Below are 18,223 nucleotides of genomic sequence, written 5' to 3'. Positions count from 1 at the left end.
CACTCTGCTCTCACCTGAGTGACATATACCATGTCCGCCATCAGCGCAAAGCCCTCCAACTTCAGCTGCGAGATGAAGGCCTGGAGCAGCACATTGATCTGGAAAAAAGCAAGGATGGTCAGAAGGTGGCCAATCACTGAACAGTCCAGTCCAAGAAAGCGCATCACACTTCTGTTCTGGAGTCCATGCCAGCTAAGATCTTGCTTTAAAGACATTAAATAATCACTACTCCACATAAAAAGAACACGTGAGAAGGATGCAAAAACTGGGAGAACGGAGCAAGTCACCAAACACAAACTCGAATTAGGAGATTACAAAACCACCGCTCCTTCTCCCCAGCAGGGGGCGTGCTCACCTTCGCGCTGGGCTCCTCAATGCTCTCCTTCACCGGGATAGGCACCCGCTCTAGCAGCTTCTGCAGCTCTAGCTTCTCCTCCTGCCACCAGAAGGAAAAATGTCACGGAAAAGCCAGGGAACCAAGGAGAGAACCCATCCAGCACCTCGGCAAGGAGTACCAAGCCCCTGTCCCAACAGGCTATGGGGGGACTCACCTCTCGCACAGTGATGTTCTTGAACTCTGAGGACAAGGAGAAGACTCTGAAAAGCTCAATCTCGCTCAGGGTGGGCTTCAGCAGCTGGTTGTAGGTCTGCACCGTGTCGTTGGTGATGTAGTAGTGGCTGGCGATGCGGCCCAGCTCGGTCACCTACGGGGGAGGACACTCAACCCAACAGTGATCAAGAACAAGTGGCCGAACTCTCACTGCGGACAACGGGTGCCCACTGGACGGACTCACAGCAACGCAAGCTCCCGGCCCACGCACATGAGCAAAGAGGGCACAGTACCCTGGCCAATGGTGAGCTGATACCCACACAGAAAAGACAGCTGAATTAGCCACCTCAACGAAAGTGACAGAAAGGAGGTACCGGCAGGCTCTAGTAGGCCATTTGGGAAGTTCCCAGATTCAAAAGCAATGGTCCAATTGCACCTGTTTTTCTACTGTTCCAAGCAACGGGCAATTAGACGGGCAGTACCCAAATCAAGAACGCATTTTGAAAAATTATCTCCTGGGGCTACCACTTTTACTGAGACCTTTGCCTCAATCCCTCAGCCCACTCACCTGGAAATTGCCTGTCTTCTTGTCATACTTGACCAGATTGTTCTTATCCAGCATCAAGGCAGCAGTATGAACCAGATCCAGTCGGCGCTGGTCCAGCAGGGGATCCCCCTTGAGGTCATCGTGAGAGATGCCATAGAGGGTTGGGGATCGGAGCATTCGGATATACAAGTAGGCATAGCCCAGCCAGTTCACCGCATCCTACAAGAAGAGAAAGCTTGTGGGTCTTAGCATGGAGAACTTATGTCCAAACGAAATGCTCCCATAGATTGCTTAGAAATTAATCCCCAGGGGCGCCTGGGTGGCTCAGTCGGTTAAGCGTCTGCCTTCGGCTCAGGTCATGATCTCAGGGTCCTGGGATGGAGCCCCGCATTGGGCTCCCTGCTCAGTGGGGAGCCTGCTTCTCCCTCTCCCTCTGCCTGCCTCTCTGCCTACTTGTTCTCTATCTCTCTGTCAAATAAATAAATAAAATCTTTAAAAAAAAAAAAAATCAATCCCCAACTATAAGAATGTGGATTTTATTGTCTTCTGAAGATTTTTAACATTTCATTATTAAAGAGACAGAGTGTGCTTTCTGAGGTCTCAGTAACAAGGTGAACCGTCTGCCACAGACTTGACAAGCTTCTAAGAGACTACTTACATCAAAGATGTGGGGTGCAGGGTTGGAGGACCCTGGATGCCAGTGGCCCACAGCACCACACCGGAGACCATCCCACCCCTGGTACCTTGACTTCTCCTGAGAAAGCAAGAAGCGCCAAAAGCAGAGCCCTTGCCTACCTTGGCATTCTGCACGTTCCCCAGCACGATTTCGGCATTAAGCATGTCAGGCAACTTCGAAACCATCTGGCTCTCGATAGGAAGCTGCTGGTTGAGGAGGGACAGGTAGTACTGTAGCTCCCCGTGAGATGTGATGAGGATGCCTTCGCCCTTGGTGTCATACTGGGGTCTTCCAGCACGTCCGAGCATCTAGGTCAGAGACAGCAAACCAAGAGGGCTGTCGTCACAGAGCTTATGGATTTGTTCCCAGGCTTCTACTTTACAGAACCCCACCTTCCATCTGCCACTTTTTTGGCCCCCTTGCATACCCAGGATACTTTTCCCCACTGAAAATAACCTCAAAAGCTCTATACCTGCAGAATGTCCAGTGCCCCTAGTTCTGTCCAGCGCCCCTTCTCTGGACTATACACCTGGGTTCCTTTGATGATGACTGTATGTGCAGGGAGATTCACACCCCAAGCCAGCGTTGCTGTGGAAACTAAGACCTACAGAAGCAAGGCAAGGTAATAAGGAAAACAGATGTTACCACCAGAGGGTTAGTATCCCCTAGTCCTCTAGGAAACCGGCCTCAGAGCTTCTAGCAGGACTTGAGTGGGCCCCACACTTGTCAAGGTAACACTGGAATAAACAGGGAAGGAGTCCTTGGGTTCCTCATCTATTCAACAATTAACATTTCACAATTCTAGAGATACTTAACAGGCAAAAGCGTAGACCAACATTAATCAACTTAAGATTACTAGACAATAACACGCCCTATTCTGAGAGAGAACAAACAAGGTCCTAACCTCACAAGGCCCTGCTTGGCGATATCTGGAGTCACCAACATGCTTCCTTTGTCATGCTTCTCAGACAATTTCCTAAAATCACTCACCTTCCCTCACGCAGTACGTAAAGAGCGGGCAGAGGGGGCACGTCCTATCTACTGTACTACCACACCCTCTGACCTGGTTTACCTGAGCCAGAAACAAAGTACTGGGCACAAACGTACGGCATTTGACATTTCAGGTCTTCTGAAGCCTACATTTTGCCCACCCTCACCTGAATGTGTTTATCAGCAAAAAGATCCTCTACAAGTGTCCGGTCAACTCTGGTCATGCCCGCATGATGAATAGCAAAGCCATACGGCAGAAGATCCTTCAGCTCCAGGTTCTGTGGGACAGAAAAAGAACAGGTGAGGAGGTGAGCCTCGCCGTGGGAACTCTACAGAGACTAAGTAGATCTCTTCAGTGAGACCCTGCCCCTTAACTTAGTCCCCATAACCACCCACAGTGCAGTCGAGGACTCTCTGGACAACCTTGGATTGAGCCAGTTACCAGGTAGGAACAGAGAACTGGGACTGTCTCCTCACCTTACACTGCTCAGCTTCTGTCCGAAGGACTTCTGTGGAGGCTGAGCCCTCTCTCAGAAACAGACCCAGCGTGTCCTTCTCTAGGCACATGTCCCGGATGGCCCTGGCCGTCTTCCCGGTCTCCTTCCGGGAGTGGACGAACACCAGCACCTACAGAAAAACCACTGTTGGCCACAGTCAAGAGACACGGCTACCGCAGCACCCCCTACGGCCCTGAGGCACCAGCAGCAGGAAGCAGAGGCTACACCATTATGAGGTGAGAAACCAAAGTCTAGAAGAGGAGCAATGGCAGGAACATATACTGACTCAGAAGCTGGCAAGACCCTATGTGAATGAAACTACAAAGTACAGTGGCAGAGTCCTGTAGCCGGGAAACTAGGCTAACTCTTAAGCACTCTATCTTTGAAACCATGGTTAAATATAATAAGGAAGCAAATTCAGGAAATCTCAATTACGAATTTGTGTTCGGGCACCTGACAGGATTCTAAGCCACCTGAGAAATGTGTCTGCAAAGTAACAGCTGAAATGTTGTATTAAATGGTGGGCACTAGACTTTATAAAAGGACCGAGGAAGTAAGTCTCAGAATGAGACTAGTACCATTTGGTAGGAAAGTCATCCAAGTATTTAGTGCCAAGAAAAGATTTGTCTCTTCATTTAAATTCATATGCTTTTTATCAGACAAAAATCTTATACACTATCTGTTGCTTTTTCTTAGTTTTTATCTTGATGTACTTAACAGTCAATTAAAAAATTATATTTTTCTAGTAAAATGCTTTCACTAGTTTTTAATTTTCATCTTTATTTTTACTGTGTTACATTTTTAGTGTCAGCAACCCAAATCTTTTGTGGAAGGATCCCTGATAATGCAGAGACAGAGATTATCCGCACCTGGGGATTTCTTTTTTGGGAGTTTTTAAATTACAAATTCAATTTCTTATAATGGTTATGAGACTATTCAGGTTATCTATTTCATCTAGGCTTGAGTTTTTGGTAGTTGGTACTTTTGGAGGAATTGGCCCATTTCTTCTAGGTTCTCAAAATTTACATGTAAAGTCGTTCATAGTATTCTTTTATTACCCTTTCAATGGCTACAGATTCTATAGTAATATCCCATTTTATTCCTAATATTGGTGATCTGTGTTGTGTCTTCTCTCTTTATTTTTGTCAATCTTGCCTGATTATATATCAAAAATTCAAAACAACAGAGTTCAACAGGAAACCATAGACAGACCTGATTTTTTCCAGCATGTTCCATGATTTTCTCATAGACTATTTCATTCATGATCTGGAAACGCTTGATAGCTTTTTTCTCTGTGATACCCACATAAGTCTGTTCCAGAGGCACTGGGCGGAAGCTAGAAGTTCAACAGTTAGACAAATGAGGCTTCTGGCATAGGATACTGAGGAAACAGTCATTTTCATTGCCCAGGAATGATACTCCTTTCTGAATTCACACCACATCAAAACCCAAAGACCCTTCTAATACCCAATCCAACAAAGCTCTTTCAAAAAGGGGAAGGGCAGCAAGAAGGTCACCCTGGTTAAACTTCTTCCACTTTTTCTCATACCTGTTGTCGAAGTAGAAGAGGCCTTTGGCAGGATCGACACGCAGGAAGGTAGCCACATCTTCATAGTTGGGGAGGGTGGCACTAAGACCGATGAGTCGGACATCCTCCTGGGTCATCTCAATGTTTCGGATGGCCCTAGCCACCAATGCTTCTAAGACAGGACCTCTGTCATCGTGGAGAAGGTGGATCTCATCCTAAGGAATGAGGGGGCCGCAAATTACCTCTAGGACCAGAAAAATGTAGCCCTCTTTCCAGAGAATAGTCCCATCTTATAGTACATACTGGACATGGCAAATAAGGAAGAAAAGGGATCCCAAGCAAGAGAAACCCAAAGGGTGAGACAACATGCACTAGGAAATACTCCAGAAATTACCGTGCTGTGACCACTGAGCTATGTTGCTAGTTTAGTAAAACATGCTTTATGGCAAGAAAATCTGATACTTCAGGTAAAGGAGTTCATAACTTCACTCAAAGATAAATTTTTTTACTGAAAATGAAGATTCTGAGCAGACCATATTTATATCCAATAAGGCTTCACCTCTGCGCAGTCATCCTTACTACTCTGTACTTGCAAAAGATATCATGAATCAAAGGACGAGTTCTCATAGCCTAAGGCAGTGCTACCTGAATTTCAGCATGCAGCAGGGGATCTTACTGAAAAACAGATCATGGGGCACCTGGGTAGCTTAGTCAACTGCCCAACTCTTGATTTCCGCTCAGGTTATGAGCTCAGGGTCAGGAGATCGAGCCCAAGATCGAGCCCAACATCGGGTTCCGTGCTTAGCACAGAGTCTGTTTGAGATTCTCTCTCTCCCCCTCTCCGTCTGCCCCTCCCCCAGCTCATGCTCACTCTCAATAAATAAATAAAATCTTAAAAAAAAAGATTATATTTCAGTAGGTGCGGGATGGGGCCAGGGACTCTGCACTTGTAACAAGACTCTGACTAGCAAGGCTCTAAAGCAGGGGTTGGCAAACTTCATAAAGGGCTGGACAATCAGTATTTTAGGCTTGTGGGCCATACAGTCTCTGCTACAAACAGAACTAACCCTTGTACAACACAGGCTAGGGGTGCCCCACACAGTCGAGAATCTACTTGTAACCTTGATTCCCCAAAAACTTAACTACAAATAGCCTACTCTTTACCAGAAGTCTTACAACAACATAAATGGTTGACTAACATGTATTTCATACATGTTTTATATGCTGTATTCTTACAATAAAATACACTAAAAAAAAGTTATTAAAAGTATAAGGAAAAACACACAGTACTGTACTGTATTTTTTAAAAAATCAACATATAAATGGACCCATGCGGTTCAAGCCCGTGCTGTTCAAGAGTCCGCTGTACTTGATTCTGTCCCTGCAGCACAAAAGCAGCTGTAAACCACACGTAAATAAATGGGTATGGCTGTATTCCAAAACCAACAGCCACAGCTGGCCAACCCCTGCTCTATGATATTGAAAATCAGCACACGAGGCCTCCTTCCTGCTCTCCCGGACAACTTAGGCAAACTACACTCTGACTCAAAGTCATTTTTTCCTTGGTGCTTCTGTGTATATGGAACACAATATCCTGACTCCTTACTCGTTCCCTCTGACAATGGATTATTTATTTATAAAGCCCTTTAATATCCTGGGAAGACACAGTTATGTCTGTTTACATTTATTCAAAAAAAAAATTATGTTCAAAAAAAGACATGAATAACAACATGGCAAACACCATGCACCTTCTCAGAAATGCTTGTTAGGTGCAGATTCTCATTTAATGGTAACAGCAATGCTGACAACTGTCATCATACAGGCTAGTGACTGGAGGAAAGCATTGAAGAAATGGTCAGTGTTAAAACCCAGCAAACCCAGGGCACCTGGGTGGCTCAGTCGGTTAAGCGTCTGACTCTTGATTTTGGCTCAGGTCATGAGCTCAGGGTCATGAGATCCAACCCCGTGGCGGGCTCTGCGCTCAGTGGGCAGTCTGCTTGAGATTCTCTCTCCCCCCTGTCCCTGCCTCCCACCACCCCGGCTCACTTGCTTGCTCTCTCAAATAAATCAATCTTAAAAAAAAAAAAACTCCCAGCAAACCCTCCTCAACCAGGCCTGGTTTCTATGTCCCCAAGTACTCTCTGCTCACCAAAATGATGAGCCGCACGAGCTGGGTGTAGGTGCGCTCCCCACCCTTGCGGGTAATGATGTCCCACTTCTCGGGGGTGCAGACGATGATCTGAGTGGCACTGATCTCCTCCTTGCACAGCTGGTGGTCACCAGTCAGTTCCGCAACAGTGATGCCATAGGTGGCCAGGCGCTAGGTGGAGGGGAGGCACATCAGGTAAAACTGCTTCTAGGGGCCCTGCCACCACACTGTGGGAAGTCTGAGAAGAGGGTACTGGCAGGAGGTATCAACCCAACAGGGAAATATCAAATGAATTAGATCCATCCTACAAACACATACATGTAAAACAAATCAAGTTTACACTTAGGCAAATGAAGCAGACAAAGGATCTCTGGGGCGTCTGCAGACAAGAGGGGAAAATGGAAACTTGTAGATAACAGGACCTAGAATAAACTACTACTAGGTCGGGGCGCCTGGGTGGCTCAGTCGTTAGGCATCTGCCTTCGGCTCAGGTCACGATCCCAGGGTCCTGGGATCGAGCCCCACATCGGACTCCCTGCTCTGCTCGGCAGGAAGCCTGCTTCTCCCTCTCCCACTCCCCTTGCTTGTGTTCCTGCTCTTGCTATCTCTATGTCAAATAAATAAAAAAAATCTTAAAAAAAAAAAAACATCACTAGATCTACTATCAACCATGGCCCCCGCGAGTGTTTCTTAAGTTCTTCAATAATGTAAACGATAACTACAGAAAACTGCTACACAGAGAATTAAAAAAAAGATGCTAAATCCGTGCAAAAGTCCAAGATAGATCCAGGATATTCTCGCTTCAGAAACACTCTGAACTTGGGTCATGCTCCACTTTGAAGTGGAAGAAAAATACCCTAGGAGGCATTCCAGGGATGGCCTAATACAAGCAGTGACACCCTAGACCCATTCACAATACCTTTCTACTCCCTTACCTTTCCAAAACTGCCCACCATCTCCTGTACCAGAGATCTCATGGGAGCGATGTAGATAATCTTGAAGTCATCCACGTTGATAGTGCCATCCATGTTAATGTGTTTCCCGATCTCTCGGAGCATACACATCAGAGCCACGTTGGTCTTACCCGCACCCTAAAACGGAGGTCGAGGATGAGGTCTGTTCACCTGCCCTCACTTCCACAGGCTTATCACCAAAACAGACACAAGAGCATGTCCTGGGAATTGTATCTGACCATTTAATAACTCTTCCATCAGAGAAGAACGAACTCGGGGCAGGGGTTGGGGGGATGGAATATGGGTGAAGATGAACAATCCTGCCACCAAAAATAGCCAGCACTCCGCACAAGAGCTGAGCAGTCAGGGCAGTTCTTACCGTAGGGGCGCACAGCAGCAGATTCTCATCTGTCTCCAGAGCGGCACGGTAGAGTTTACTCTGGATCCGGTTCAGTGTTTTGAAGCCCTCAAATCCAGCCTGGGCATACTTCGGCAGCTTCTCCACTGGAAGCAGTTGCTAGAAGAAAGAAACGCCATTCACGTCCCACTGGCAGCACCCTCGTGCAGGCCGTTTCTGTGGGATGGCCAGGACCGTACTTCCTGCCCACCCCCCCTCCCGTAACTCTCCACTGAAGGAGATTCACTACTGTCCCAGGGCTCACAATCAAAACAGGGGACCTCTGAAGCAGCTCCCACATCAGGGATAAACTACCGATGAGACAAGGCCACATTTTGGCCAATGGGCTGAAATCCAAGCTGGAAGAGAGGTGGAAACTGAAGAAAACTGAGAAACGCAATTCACTCACTTCTTCTGAACCGAAGGGCTTGGGCTTCAGAGCAGGCACATGCACCTCTTCATAGCCCTTGCGCTGGCGGCGGAAGGACCCATCAGGAAGCTGACAACGTTTATTGGCCATGAAGTGGCTCCCCTGGGTAAAAACCAGGTCCTCCAAGTCCAGAACCTGCCGTGGAGCCAGTGCCTGGGAGTATGAAAAACAAAAACCCAAAGTGAGCAAGGTGAACAAGTGAGTTTCCCATCCAGCACCGCCTTGGAAATGACCCTGAGACTTACCTCTCCACCCTGGTCCAGATCCATGGTTTCCAAGTCCGTGTCCATCCGGGACTGACGCACTCGCTCTCTCCGGGACCTTTCCTCCTATAATGGGGAAAGGCACAAAAAATAACAATTCATCACCATTGTAGGTTCTGGTCCCTTTCAGTCCCTGCTTAGCTAAGCTTGATTCACAGATGCTGACTAGTAAGTCCCAAAACAGAAAGACGGCCCTTTATGTTCAGACACTTGCCACGGGGACCGCCAGAATGATGGAAGCAAGTAAACAGCTTTAAAGGGACAATGCAGGTATGTCTGGGTGGCTCAGTTGGTTAAACATCTGACTTCAGCTCAGGTTGTGGTCTCGGGGTGCTGGGATCGAGCCCCTCATCGAGCTCTCCACTCAGCGGGGAGTCTGCTTGTCTCTCTCCCTCCCCCACTCATGTACATGCACATGCACTCTCATGAATAAATAAAATCTTCTAAAAAATAAACTTTCCTCTTAAAAAAAAAAAAAAGACAATGCATAACACAGGAATTTCAAAAGTAAATGTTTAACAATTCAGCATCAAGGCTAACCCTAAGGGTAGAAGTGTGGGTTCTGTGTTCAGCCAACATGTGCTCTATCCCTGCATTTTCAGTAGATGCCATGATTTACTGTGTCAACTGTGAAGGGCCCACGGTGCTGGTGAAGACAGCAGCAGGCCAGCAGTCTCTTGACCACACCAATGTGAATGCATTAATTCTATCTGTACCAGTGACAAAGCTCAAAGAATTCAGAGAAATACTTTACTACTTCAACCCCCTTTTTTTTAAGATTTTATTTATTTGAGAGAGAGGGCGCTCAGAGAGAGAGAGAGAGAGAGAGAGCGCACAAGGAGGGGGAGGGGCAGGAGAAGCAGACTCCCCATTGAGTGGAGAGCCCAACTGAGGGCTCGATCCCAGGACACTGGGATCATGACCTGAGCCAAAGGCAGATATCCAACCAACTGAGCCACCCAGGCACCCCTCAACCCCCTCTTCTAAGAGGAATTCAGCTTTACACTACAATTTTTTTTAAGAGGAAGAGAGAGAGTGTGCACACGAGTGGGAGGGGCAGAGGGAGAGAGAATCCCAAGCAGGTTCCACACTCAGCTTAGAGCCCAAAGCAGGGCTCGAGCTCACGACCCTGAAGAGCATGGCCTGAGAGGAAATCAAGAGTCGGACACTCAACCAACTGAGCCACCCAGGCGCCCCTAAGCTACAATATTCTAACTGATGTCTCTTTTCCAAAGCAAACACTCTAGCTTGGGAATCAGACAGATAAACCAACCCAGGCCTTACCCGGATCAGATCCTCCTTTTCAGTCTCGTGGAGCTGGTAGAGGAACTTGGAGAGTTCTGGATCAGCTTCCATCTTTCCCATGATCCTTTCCTTTTCTGCTTCACTCTGTGCACTGGCCAGTAAGGTACAGTATAAAACTGCCAACAGCAAAAGGACGAAAGGGAAGGTAAGGAGGAGGGGGTTGGGATAGAAAGCAAGTTAACCAAAACAGGCGCCGAAGCTGAGTCTCCATCACACACGCACACATGCCATGCATACACTCCAGAAAGGACCACTATATACTCACTCATCATCCTGTGCTGTCGCAACACTTTAATAAAATCGAACGTGTTGAAACCAAGGAGCAGAACCAGCTGGTTCTCACATTCCCGATCATCACTGGCTGTCTGCAGAGAGAAGGTAACGCCATGATTAAGAACACAGCCATCTGCTTCCTCCACTGTCCCATCTGCTAAGATACATACAACGAAAACAAAACAACATCTTGGCTGTACCTTCAAGATCTCCAACACTTCATCTGCCTTCTTCTGTGACACAATGGCATCATCATAGAAGCGACTGAGCTGCCTCTGTAGCCAAAATGCATCAATATCCCGAGGGTGCAAATCCTTCTTTTTGGAACTCATCAGTTCCCCCGAGGCTACAAGCTACAGAAATAACCAGGCAGTTAGCTCACGCCGTGTTTCCGTCTGGCCCAACTGCTTTCTCATCATCCTGCAACAAAGTTCTCCTTGCCACCCAGAGCCTACCAGCCTTTGAGGACTTCCCAGAATTTTAAAAACCCTGTTATACTGAATTCAGGAGCACACCAAACTAACATTTCATCAACACATGCCCTTGGGAAGGAGAATGAGTGACTGAAATCTTAAGAAAATCAAGACGTGAAAGTTTATTATGGCTCCTATAAAAGGCCAGCTTGGTAAGTTAAATAACAGGACCTACATACAAGAAACAAATGCTACACCCAGAAATCCCCTAGCCTTGCAGCAACAGGCAAGAACAAACTGTACTTACATTAGCCGAAAGGGTGCAACGCACTACAGCCTCGTCCCCTTCCATGTCATCATCAGATGCCTCTTCTCGAACCTCCCCATACACATCTTCATCACCTTCCTACAGAAACAGCCCAACCCCAATTCATGATTTGGAGGAGATCCTAACATCACCACAGATCCTCTCCCTTGAGTCCCTTAAAATTAGCTCCATGGCTGGAACAATGGCTCTGGGGGGAAACCAACAGCTTCCTGGAGCCACGGTCAGCCTTATTCCAGAGTACATGTAATTGAATGATCTCGTTACTCTAAGTCCACTTGGCATGGATTCATTAGATGCTTCTACTCTCTCTTCTGCTTCTTCCCTTAGGCTGCCACAATGGCAACCAACTGGATCACAGTCTCTCTCGTATATGCACAATCAATAAATGAAAAAATAGAACTATCAGCTAACAGGAGGGAAGAACAATACAGAAACTATGCTTGGGAAAACACATGGTGATCCAGAGATGTAGAGACCACTTAGCTTGCTCTCCACTGTCTTTATTCACACTCTCTCACACTGTAAGCACTCAATACTTAGCACAGGATCATGCTACAAACAGTAGTTAGTAAGCATTTGACGAATGAATGCTACAAGCAAAGCACTCTTCTATAGTTTGTTGCCACTTTTTTTTTTAAGATTTTATTTTTAAGTAATCTGCGCCCAACGTGGGTTTCAAACTTACAACCCTGAAATCAAGAGTCACATACTCTACCGACTGAGCCAGCCAGGCATCCCTAGTTAATAGGATTTTATGATTTTAAATAGCAACAAACAGAGCACATGGCTGGCTCAGTGGGCAGAGTATGCAACTCTTGATCTCAGGGTTGTGAATTCGAGCCCCACGTTGGGTGTAGAGACTACATAAAAAGAAACTCAAATAAAATCCCATCGGGGCACCTGGGTAGTGCAGTCGGCTAGCCATCCAGCTCTTGGTTTCGGCTCTGGTCATGATCTCGAGGGTCCTGGGATCAAGCCCCATGTCGGGCTCTGCACTCAGCATGGAGTCTGCTTGACATTCTCTCTCCCTCTCCCTCTGCCCTCCCACTCGTGCTGTCTCTCCCTCTCTCTAAAAAATAAATAAATAAATCTTAAAAAAAAAAAATCCAATTAACTACACTGCAGGAAGCAGCTTAGCAGTCATCTACTTTAGGCATCTTATTCAGCAGATGGAGGAACAAGCAAAATGGCCTGCCCGAGATACAGGCCCAAAATTCAGATCTCGTGGCTCCCAGCTGGGGGCTCTTTCCTTTGACTCTCTTGCGCTACCCCTACTTCCTGTCTTACTTAGTGTATGAGATTTCGAGGCCGGCACTTTACCTGAGCCAAACTCGCCCACTGAGAACTCTAAGGCAACTCTGAAAATTTTTTCAAGTGTCCCATTTGTTCCTATTTAGTTATATTCAAGAATTCGGATTAGGTGGTAAATCTCAGTGGCTGCTGCAACTTAGACAACCATGTACATAACATGCCCGTGCTCTTGGGCCAACATGCATGCTTTTGCAACTGGCAGCAAGACACAGTAGTGAAAAGTGGAAAATTCTCACCATAAGATTAAAATGGAATAAAACAGAGTGGTGTACACCCTCACTGACGGTATACACTGTATTTCTGTCCTTCTTTCTACTAATCTATTTGGTTTGTTTTAAATTATTATATGTTTACATTTGTAAGTGTAAATTTACTTTATAAATCCCTAAAGATAACCATAGCAAATTTTTAGCAAAATAACATTTATGCCCAAGGTTGACATCCATATAACACCATAAAATTTATCCGGCTTAAGCTAGGGAGCTTCTTTATACCAGAAGTGGTCCCCTCACCTTAACAATTTCAAAAAACAAGGACAGACTGGGTCCGTTTACTTTATCACTCACCTCCTCATCAGACTCAAACTGAACATTCACACCGTATGTCTCATCAATGTTGTCATCTGCAACAATAAGGGATTGGAAAAAGACAACAGTGAGGGGCACCTGGGTGGCTCAGTCGTTAAGCGTCTGCCTTCGGCTCAGGTCATGATCCCAGGGTTCCAGGATCGAGCCCCGCATCGGGCTCCCTGCTCCACGGGAAGCCTGCTTCTCCCTCTCCCACTCCCCCTGCTCGTGTTCCCTCTCTCGCTATGTCTCTGTCTGTCAAATAAATAAATAAAATCTTAAAAAAAAAAAAAAAAGAAGAAGACAACAGTGAATTAGGGAAATGAGGCACTATGGAGCTAATTCCTCCCCAACTACCTGACTTGCCCGTCCTCAGCATATATCTATGGTCTCAGGACCCACAAAGACACTTAACATAAGAGAGTCATCCATACTGCCACCCGTGAGGCCTTCTCCAACCCGCCAACCCTGGACACGGCCCTGCGCTGCGTGCTGAACCACTTGAGCACCCCCCAACCCACTCCCACACAGGCTCTGCCCAAGTTTTCCCCCAGGTTCTATACAAAAGGTCTTAAGACTAAGAAATAGTTGCTGTAATCTAGGGACTCTGATTCACGGATCACAACTCCTCAGACACCAAACAGGTTATGGGAACTCATGGACACATTCAGAGGTTTTAATGACTGAGGCTTGAAAATCAAGTTTAGAGGTCAAAAGAACCACTTAATATGATATGGACATAAAGAGCTGTTACCCATATTCTGGATTTCCTTGTCTCCACCATAGTCTGTGATCTTTTTGCCCAAGTTCACTAGCACATGGTATCTGGTATCATCTGTCTGACCCAACAGCAGGTCAATCTCCTTTCTTCTTTCCTTGTCCCGAAGCTTTTCATTCTTTAGGACAGCTAGAACTTCATCAGCTGCCCCACAAAGGATATCACGTGGCTGGTGGCCAAAAAAAAAGAAAAATTTTTAGAACGAGACACAGAACATCACTTGCCAGCTTTATGTAAGAATGGGATGTGAAGGGGCGCCTGGGGGGCTCAGTCGTTAAGCATCTGCCTTCGGCTCAGGTCATGATCCCAGGATACTGGGATCAAGCCCCGCATCGGGCTCCCTGCTCGGCCGGAAGCCTGCTTCTCCCTCTCCCACTCCCCCTGCTTGTGTTCCCTCTCACGCTGTCTCTCTCTCTCTCTATCAATTAAATAAATAAATAAAATCTTAAAAAAAAAGAATGGGATGTGAAGAGCCACACCTCTTTAAAACCTGAATACCATTTCTGACCATTTTCATTACTGTTAATTAAAAAAATGCCACAACTGTAGGAAAACCCTGTTTTTAAGATTAGGTAGGTGGTCACAGGAAGTAGGACCCAGCTTCCACAACAGTCTGGCGCATTTCTCCAGGCAACAGAGACACTGCTCTGTGCTCCTCTAGCCTACCAAACTTTTGGTAATTCTTCGTCCTCACTAGAGCCTCTGAGACTCATAAAGGCCCCTAATCTAATCACACATGTATAATGGTCAAAAGCACGGAGTCCGGATACAAAATACCCAGGCTCATAGGGTGGCCCTGCCAAATACTACCTCTGTGACGTGGGAAAATTACTTAACTATTCTTTGCACCACATACGTCACCGGTAAAATGGAAAAAGAGTATTAACAGCACTTAGTCACAGAGCTAATGTGAGGACAGAGAGAAGGCACGTAAAGCACTATTCTACATGAAGTGAGTGCTCAGTAAATACTAGCCACACTTCCACAAACTGCTATGGCCCACATAGGAAAATCCACAGACAAGGTTCTGCTGGTACCTCCCAGTTGTGACTCTCTCCCTCTCCAAAAACGCAGCTTCACCCTCTGGCTTCCTCACCTGGTCCCCAAGGGCAGCCTGGATGAAGCTGAGCAGCACCTCATAGGTCTCCCGGGTCTCTTTAGTCTTGGGTTTATAGATGATGCCCACCATCTCATCGATTCCCTCGGACAGCAGGGTATAACCCTTCATCTTGTTAATGTCATGTCGGTCCTCATCACGCTTTCTTCGCCTAATGAACACATGATGTTTAAGAGGCAGAACCTACACCCCAAAAGGCAAAACTAAATTAAGCCTACCCTCCTCTCCTCAGCTTCATGGACACACACAATATTTAAAAACATGAATCTGTACCTCAGCAAATGATTCCCACTTGGCCATCTTTATGGGAACACAGTAACAGGAAGGGAATCCTTTGTTATTCTCTCGCTAGACGCAATAAACGTTGCAATGAGACAGCCTCCTCATTCATTTGAAAAAGGACAACCCTTTTTACTTGGCATGACAACACTATATAATCGAATTTCGACTTGCCACCTCTCACACACATTTTCTTTTTCTAGCCACAGAAACAGGCCCCAAAAGAATCTACTGCCATTGATTACCAACAAATTATAACAAACCTGGAAAGGAAGCCATACTCTGCAAAGTGGAGAATGAATGATGTATTAACTCATTTCAGATATATCTAATCAAGAGGTGCCTGGCTGGCTCAGTCGATAGAGCATGCGACTCTTGATCCTGGGGTTGTGGGTTCAAGCCCCATGTTGCAGAAATTACTTAAAAATAAAATCTTTAAAAAAAAACAAATATAACTAACCAAAACTGGGCCTACCAATTTTTGAGGCTTCATCATGGGAGAGGAGAAAGAGACAGAGATATCAGGGATTTCAAAATATAAAGATGAGGTAAAGTTCAATGATCTTTTAAGTTTTGAAATATATCCTCCAAAAAGAAAAACAACAACAACAACAACAACAAAACAAAAACCTGTCTTTCATACAATGGATGCTTGAATATTAGTCTATACCAACATAAGTAGGAAGTGGGCAACAGCAGAGGAAAGAAGGAGGGGTGGGAAGTTTGTAATGGAAGAAAAAGAGTTAATGAGACAGGGAATAGCGAGGGTCTTGAAAATACTGTGGAGAAAATTAAGATCTCTCTATGGGCCAGAAACATATACATTAGAAAAAGATCTAAAAGTTGTTTTCTCCGGGCGCTTGGGTAGCTCAGTTGGTTAAAGGTCCGACTTTTGATTTTTGCTCAGGTCATGATCTCAGAGTCGTGGGATCAAGCCCTGAGTTGGCTCTCGCTCAGCACAGAGTCTGTCCCTCTCCCTCTGCTCCTACCCCTGCTCTGTCTCCCAAATAAATAAATAAATAAAATCCTTATAAAAGTTGATTTCTCACTTCAGTACACATACTGAGACCAAAAAACCTTTTAAATCTCATGTTCTGTTTTTACCTTCACTAAGTTGTTTTAATGCCACTAATGTCTCATCTTGCACCAAACATTTCAGCAAAAACACTGCTAAAATACTCAAGGAAAGGTAGATTTTGGATCCCAAGAAAAATCATTTTCTCCTTGGTACTCACTTGGCTCTTCTTTCCTCCTGCATCTGTGGTTTGGTCCGTTGAGCCTTATCTCCCATCCGGGTGCCCTCCAACTTCCCAACCAGGGACAGCACCTCTCCCGTGGGTTCATCCCGGCGGGTCCGGTCAATGAGAGAGCGGTCAGCTTGGAGGACAAGATTCGAGTTCTGAAAAGATCACAATGTTACTCAAGCTCTGACACGAGTAGGGCCACTTCCTGTATCACAGGAATACGACTTGACAATATCATAGTAAGAAATGCAGCAACTAAGTGCACATTCGGAATAAGAGATTTTCCTTAAGATGAAAGAGCGCCACACAACTGCACATGAGGAAAGAGCGATCAAATCAGTTGAACGATCCTTGCTCCTAACACTGCCCGCAATAACCCACACCTGGGAAAAGTGTTGGCACGCTGGGGGTGACACAGAAGGGGGCGGGTATGCCGCCGAGGGGACAGGGAACAAACACTCCTAGCAGAACTCTTAGCCCATCCCGCCCGCCCTAGACCCTAGTGGGCTTATTCATGTCGTCGTGTACCCCCACCTTCGCCCGGATCTGACTTCGTCTCCGCTTTCGTGGTTCACCTGCAGGCCTTCAGACTAAAACCCCCTCCGCCTCCCGCTCCCCAGTGGATTCCCCAGCCTGGGTCCTTCCGCGAGCCCACACGCACCGCCTTGTACTCGTACTGCAGGCTACGGGCGGTCACATCCGCCATGGCAGCGTCTGCTCGGGGATCTCAGAGCGCCGCTCCCCTCACCACACGCTACCAAAAGCCGTTGCCGCTCGCTCCCGCCCGGCCGCAACAACGCAGGATTGACGCACAGGAGAGAGAAAGAGACGTGCCCCCTTCCGCTTCCGGGTCACACGCCGGAAGTGTGGGTGGGGCGTGTCCGGTGAAAGTGCGCAGCGGACCCGCGGCCTTCTGGGCGGGGCCGAGACCCCCGGGTCCGCGAATCCCTGGATCCCCGACTCGGGTTCCGGCCACCTCCTGCGACTTTAGGCCCACCGCGGATAGGCTTCCACCGTCGCATTGCTTCCAGGACCCCTCACATCGTAGCGAAACGTCCGCCTGCTTAGCCCCCTCTCCCAACCCAAGCGCTTTTCTACCCATTTCTTCCTGACTCTGGCCACCGTCCTGTGAGCTGTGCTGGTGAGGGGTGCTAACTAGCTCCTTTCCAGTTGAGGAAACGGAAGCACCCGGAGAGCGATTTAAGAGTGTGTGTATGAGAATTACCGATAATCATCCTTTGGGTTTCAATTCTGTATTTAACAATTGAAAGAAAACTCTTGTCTGCCACCTGTTCACCTAAAACCCATGCGTGTCAACAAGACCCTGTTCTGGGCCGGCCGGGGCCTCCTATTTGCACCCAAATGCTTGTCTCATTCCTTCGCAGAGCCCAGGCAGCTGCCCTCTTGGCAGGACCAGCTCCCTGAAGGCAGTGACTTAATTTCTTCCTCAGCAGCAAAGGCCCCGGGTCCAGGAGGCACCGCTGCCTTCCCACCCCAATCAACCAACCAGTTCTCACCTATGGAATGGCAACTCAGAGCTGAGCGGTTACCTCACTTAGAGCCTGTTCGCTTTTGAAAGAGGAACGAAAGGGAAGATACGTATTAAGCCAAAGGAATTCATCCTCTGTA

At 46.9% G+C, this 18,223-nt stretch overlaps 1 protein-coding gene across 1 annotated transcript in view; it reads right to left on the bottom strand.

Moving 5' to 3' along the window:
• SNRNP200 (small nuclear ribonucleoprotein U5 subunit 200) overlaps positions 1-17,423 on the bottom strand; it is a 31,503-nt gene extending 14,080 nt beyond the window's left edge. The window contains exons 1-24 of the mRNA XM_036065138.2: positions 17,256-17,423; positions 16,586-16,749; positions 15,051-15,222; positions 13,931-14,123; positions 13,177-13,232; positions 11,279-11,377; positions 10,759-10,911; positions 10,551-10,650; positions 10,265-10,401; positions 8,963-9,046; positions 8,697-8,870; positions 8,270-8,407; positions 7,873-8,028; positions 6,938-7,108; positions 4,810-5,003; positions 4,473-4,596; positions 3,241-3,390; positions 2,931-3,041; positions 2,246-2,377; positions 1,893-2,081; positions 1,119-1,316; positions 552-704; positions 356-436; positions 15-98 (exon numbers count right to left, since the gene is read on the bottom strand). Of these exons, the coding sequence (XP_035921031.1) occupies positions 15-98; positions 356-436; positions 552-704; positions 1,119-1,316; positions 1,893-2,081; positions 2,246-2,377; positions 2,931-3,041; positions 3,241-3,390; positions 4,473-4,596; positions 4,810-5,003; positions 6,938-7,108; positions 7,873-8,028; positions 8,270-8,407; positions 8,697-8,870; positions 8,963-9,046; positions 10,265-10,401; positions 10,551-10,650; positions 10,759-10,911; positions 11,279-11,377; positions 13,177-13,232; positions 13,931-14,123; positions 15,051-15,222; positions 16,586-16,749; positions 17,256-17,300 (3,258 nt within the window). The 5' untranslated portion in view covers positions 17,301-17,423. The remainder of the gene's footprint in view (positions 1-14; positions 99-355; positions 437-551; positions 705-1,118; positions 1,317-1,892; positions 2,082-2,245; positions 2,378-2,930; positions 3,042-3,240; positions 3,391-4,472; positions 4,597-4,809; positions 5,004-6,937; positions 7,109-7,872; positions 8,029-8,269; positions 8,408-8,696; positions 8,871-8,962; positions 9,047-10,264; positions 10,402-10,550; positions 10,651-10,758; positions 10,912-11,278; positions 11,378-13,176; positions 13,233-13,930; positions 14,124-15,050; positions 15,223-16,585; positions 16,750-17,255) is intronic.
• Positions 17,424-18,223: the final 800 nt, after the last annotated feature.

This window comes from Halichoerus grypus, chromosome 10, assembly GCF_964656455.1.
Source record: "Halichoerus grypus chromosome 10, mHalGry1.hap1.1, whole genome shotgun sequence".
Taxonomy (NCBI): Eukaryota; Metazoa; Chordata; class Mammalia; order Carnivora; family Phocidae; genus Halichoerus; species Halichoerus grypus.
Note: the sequence above shows the minus strand (reverse complement) of the source record. Positions and strands in the feature narration are given on the sequence as shown.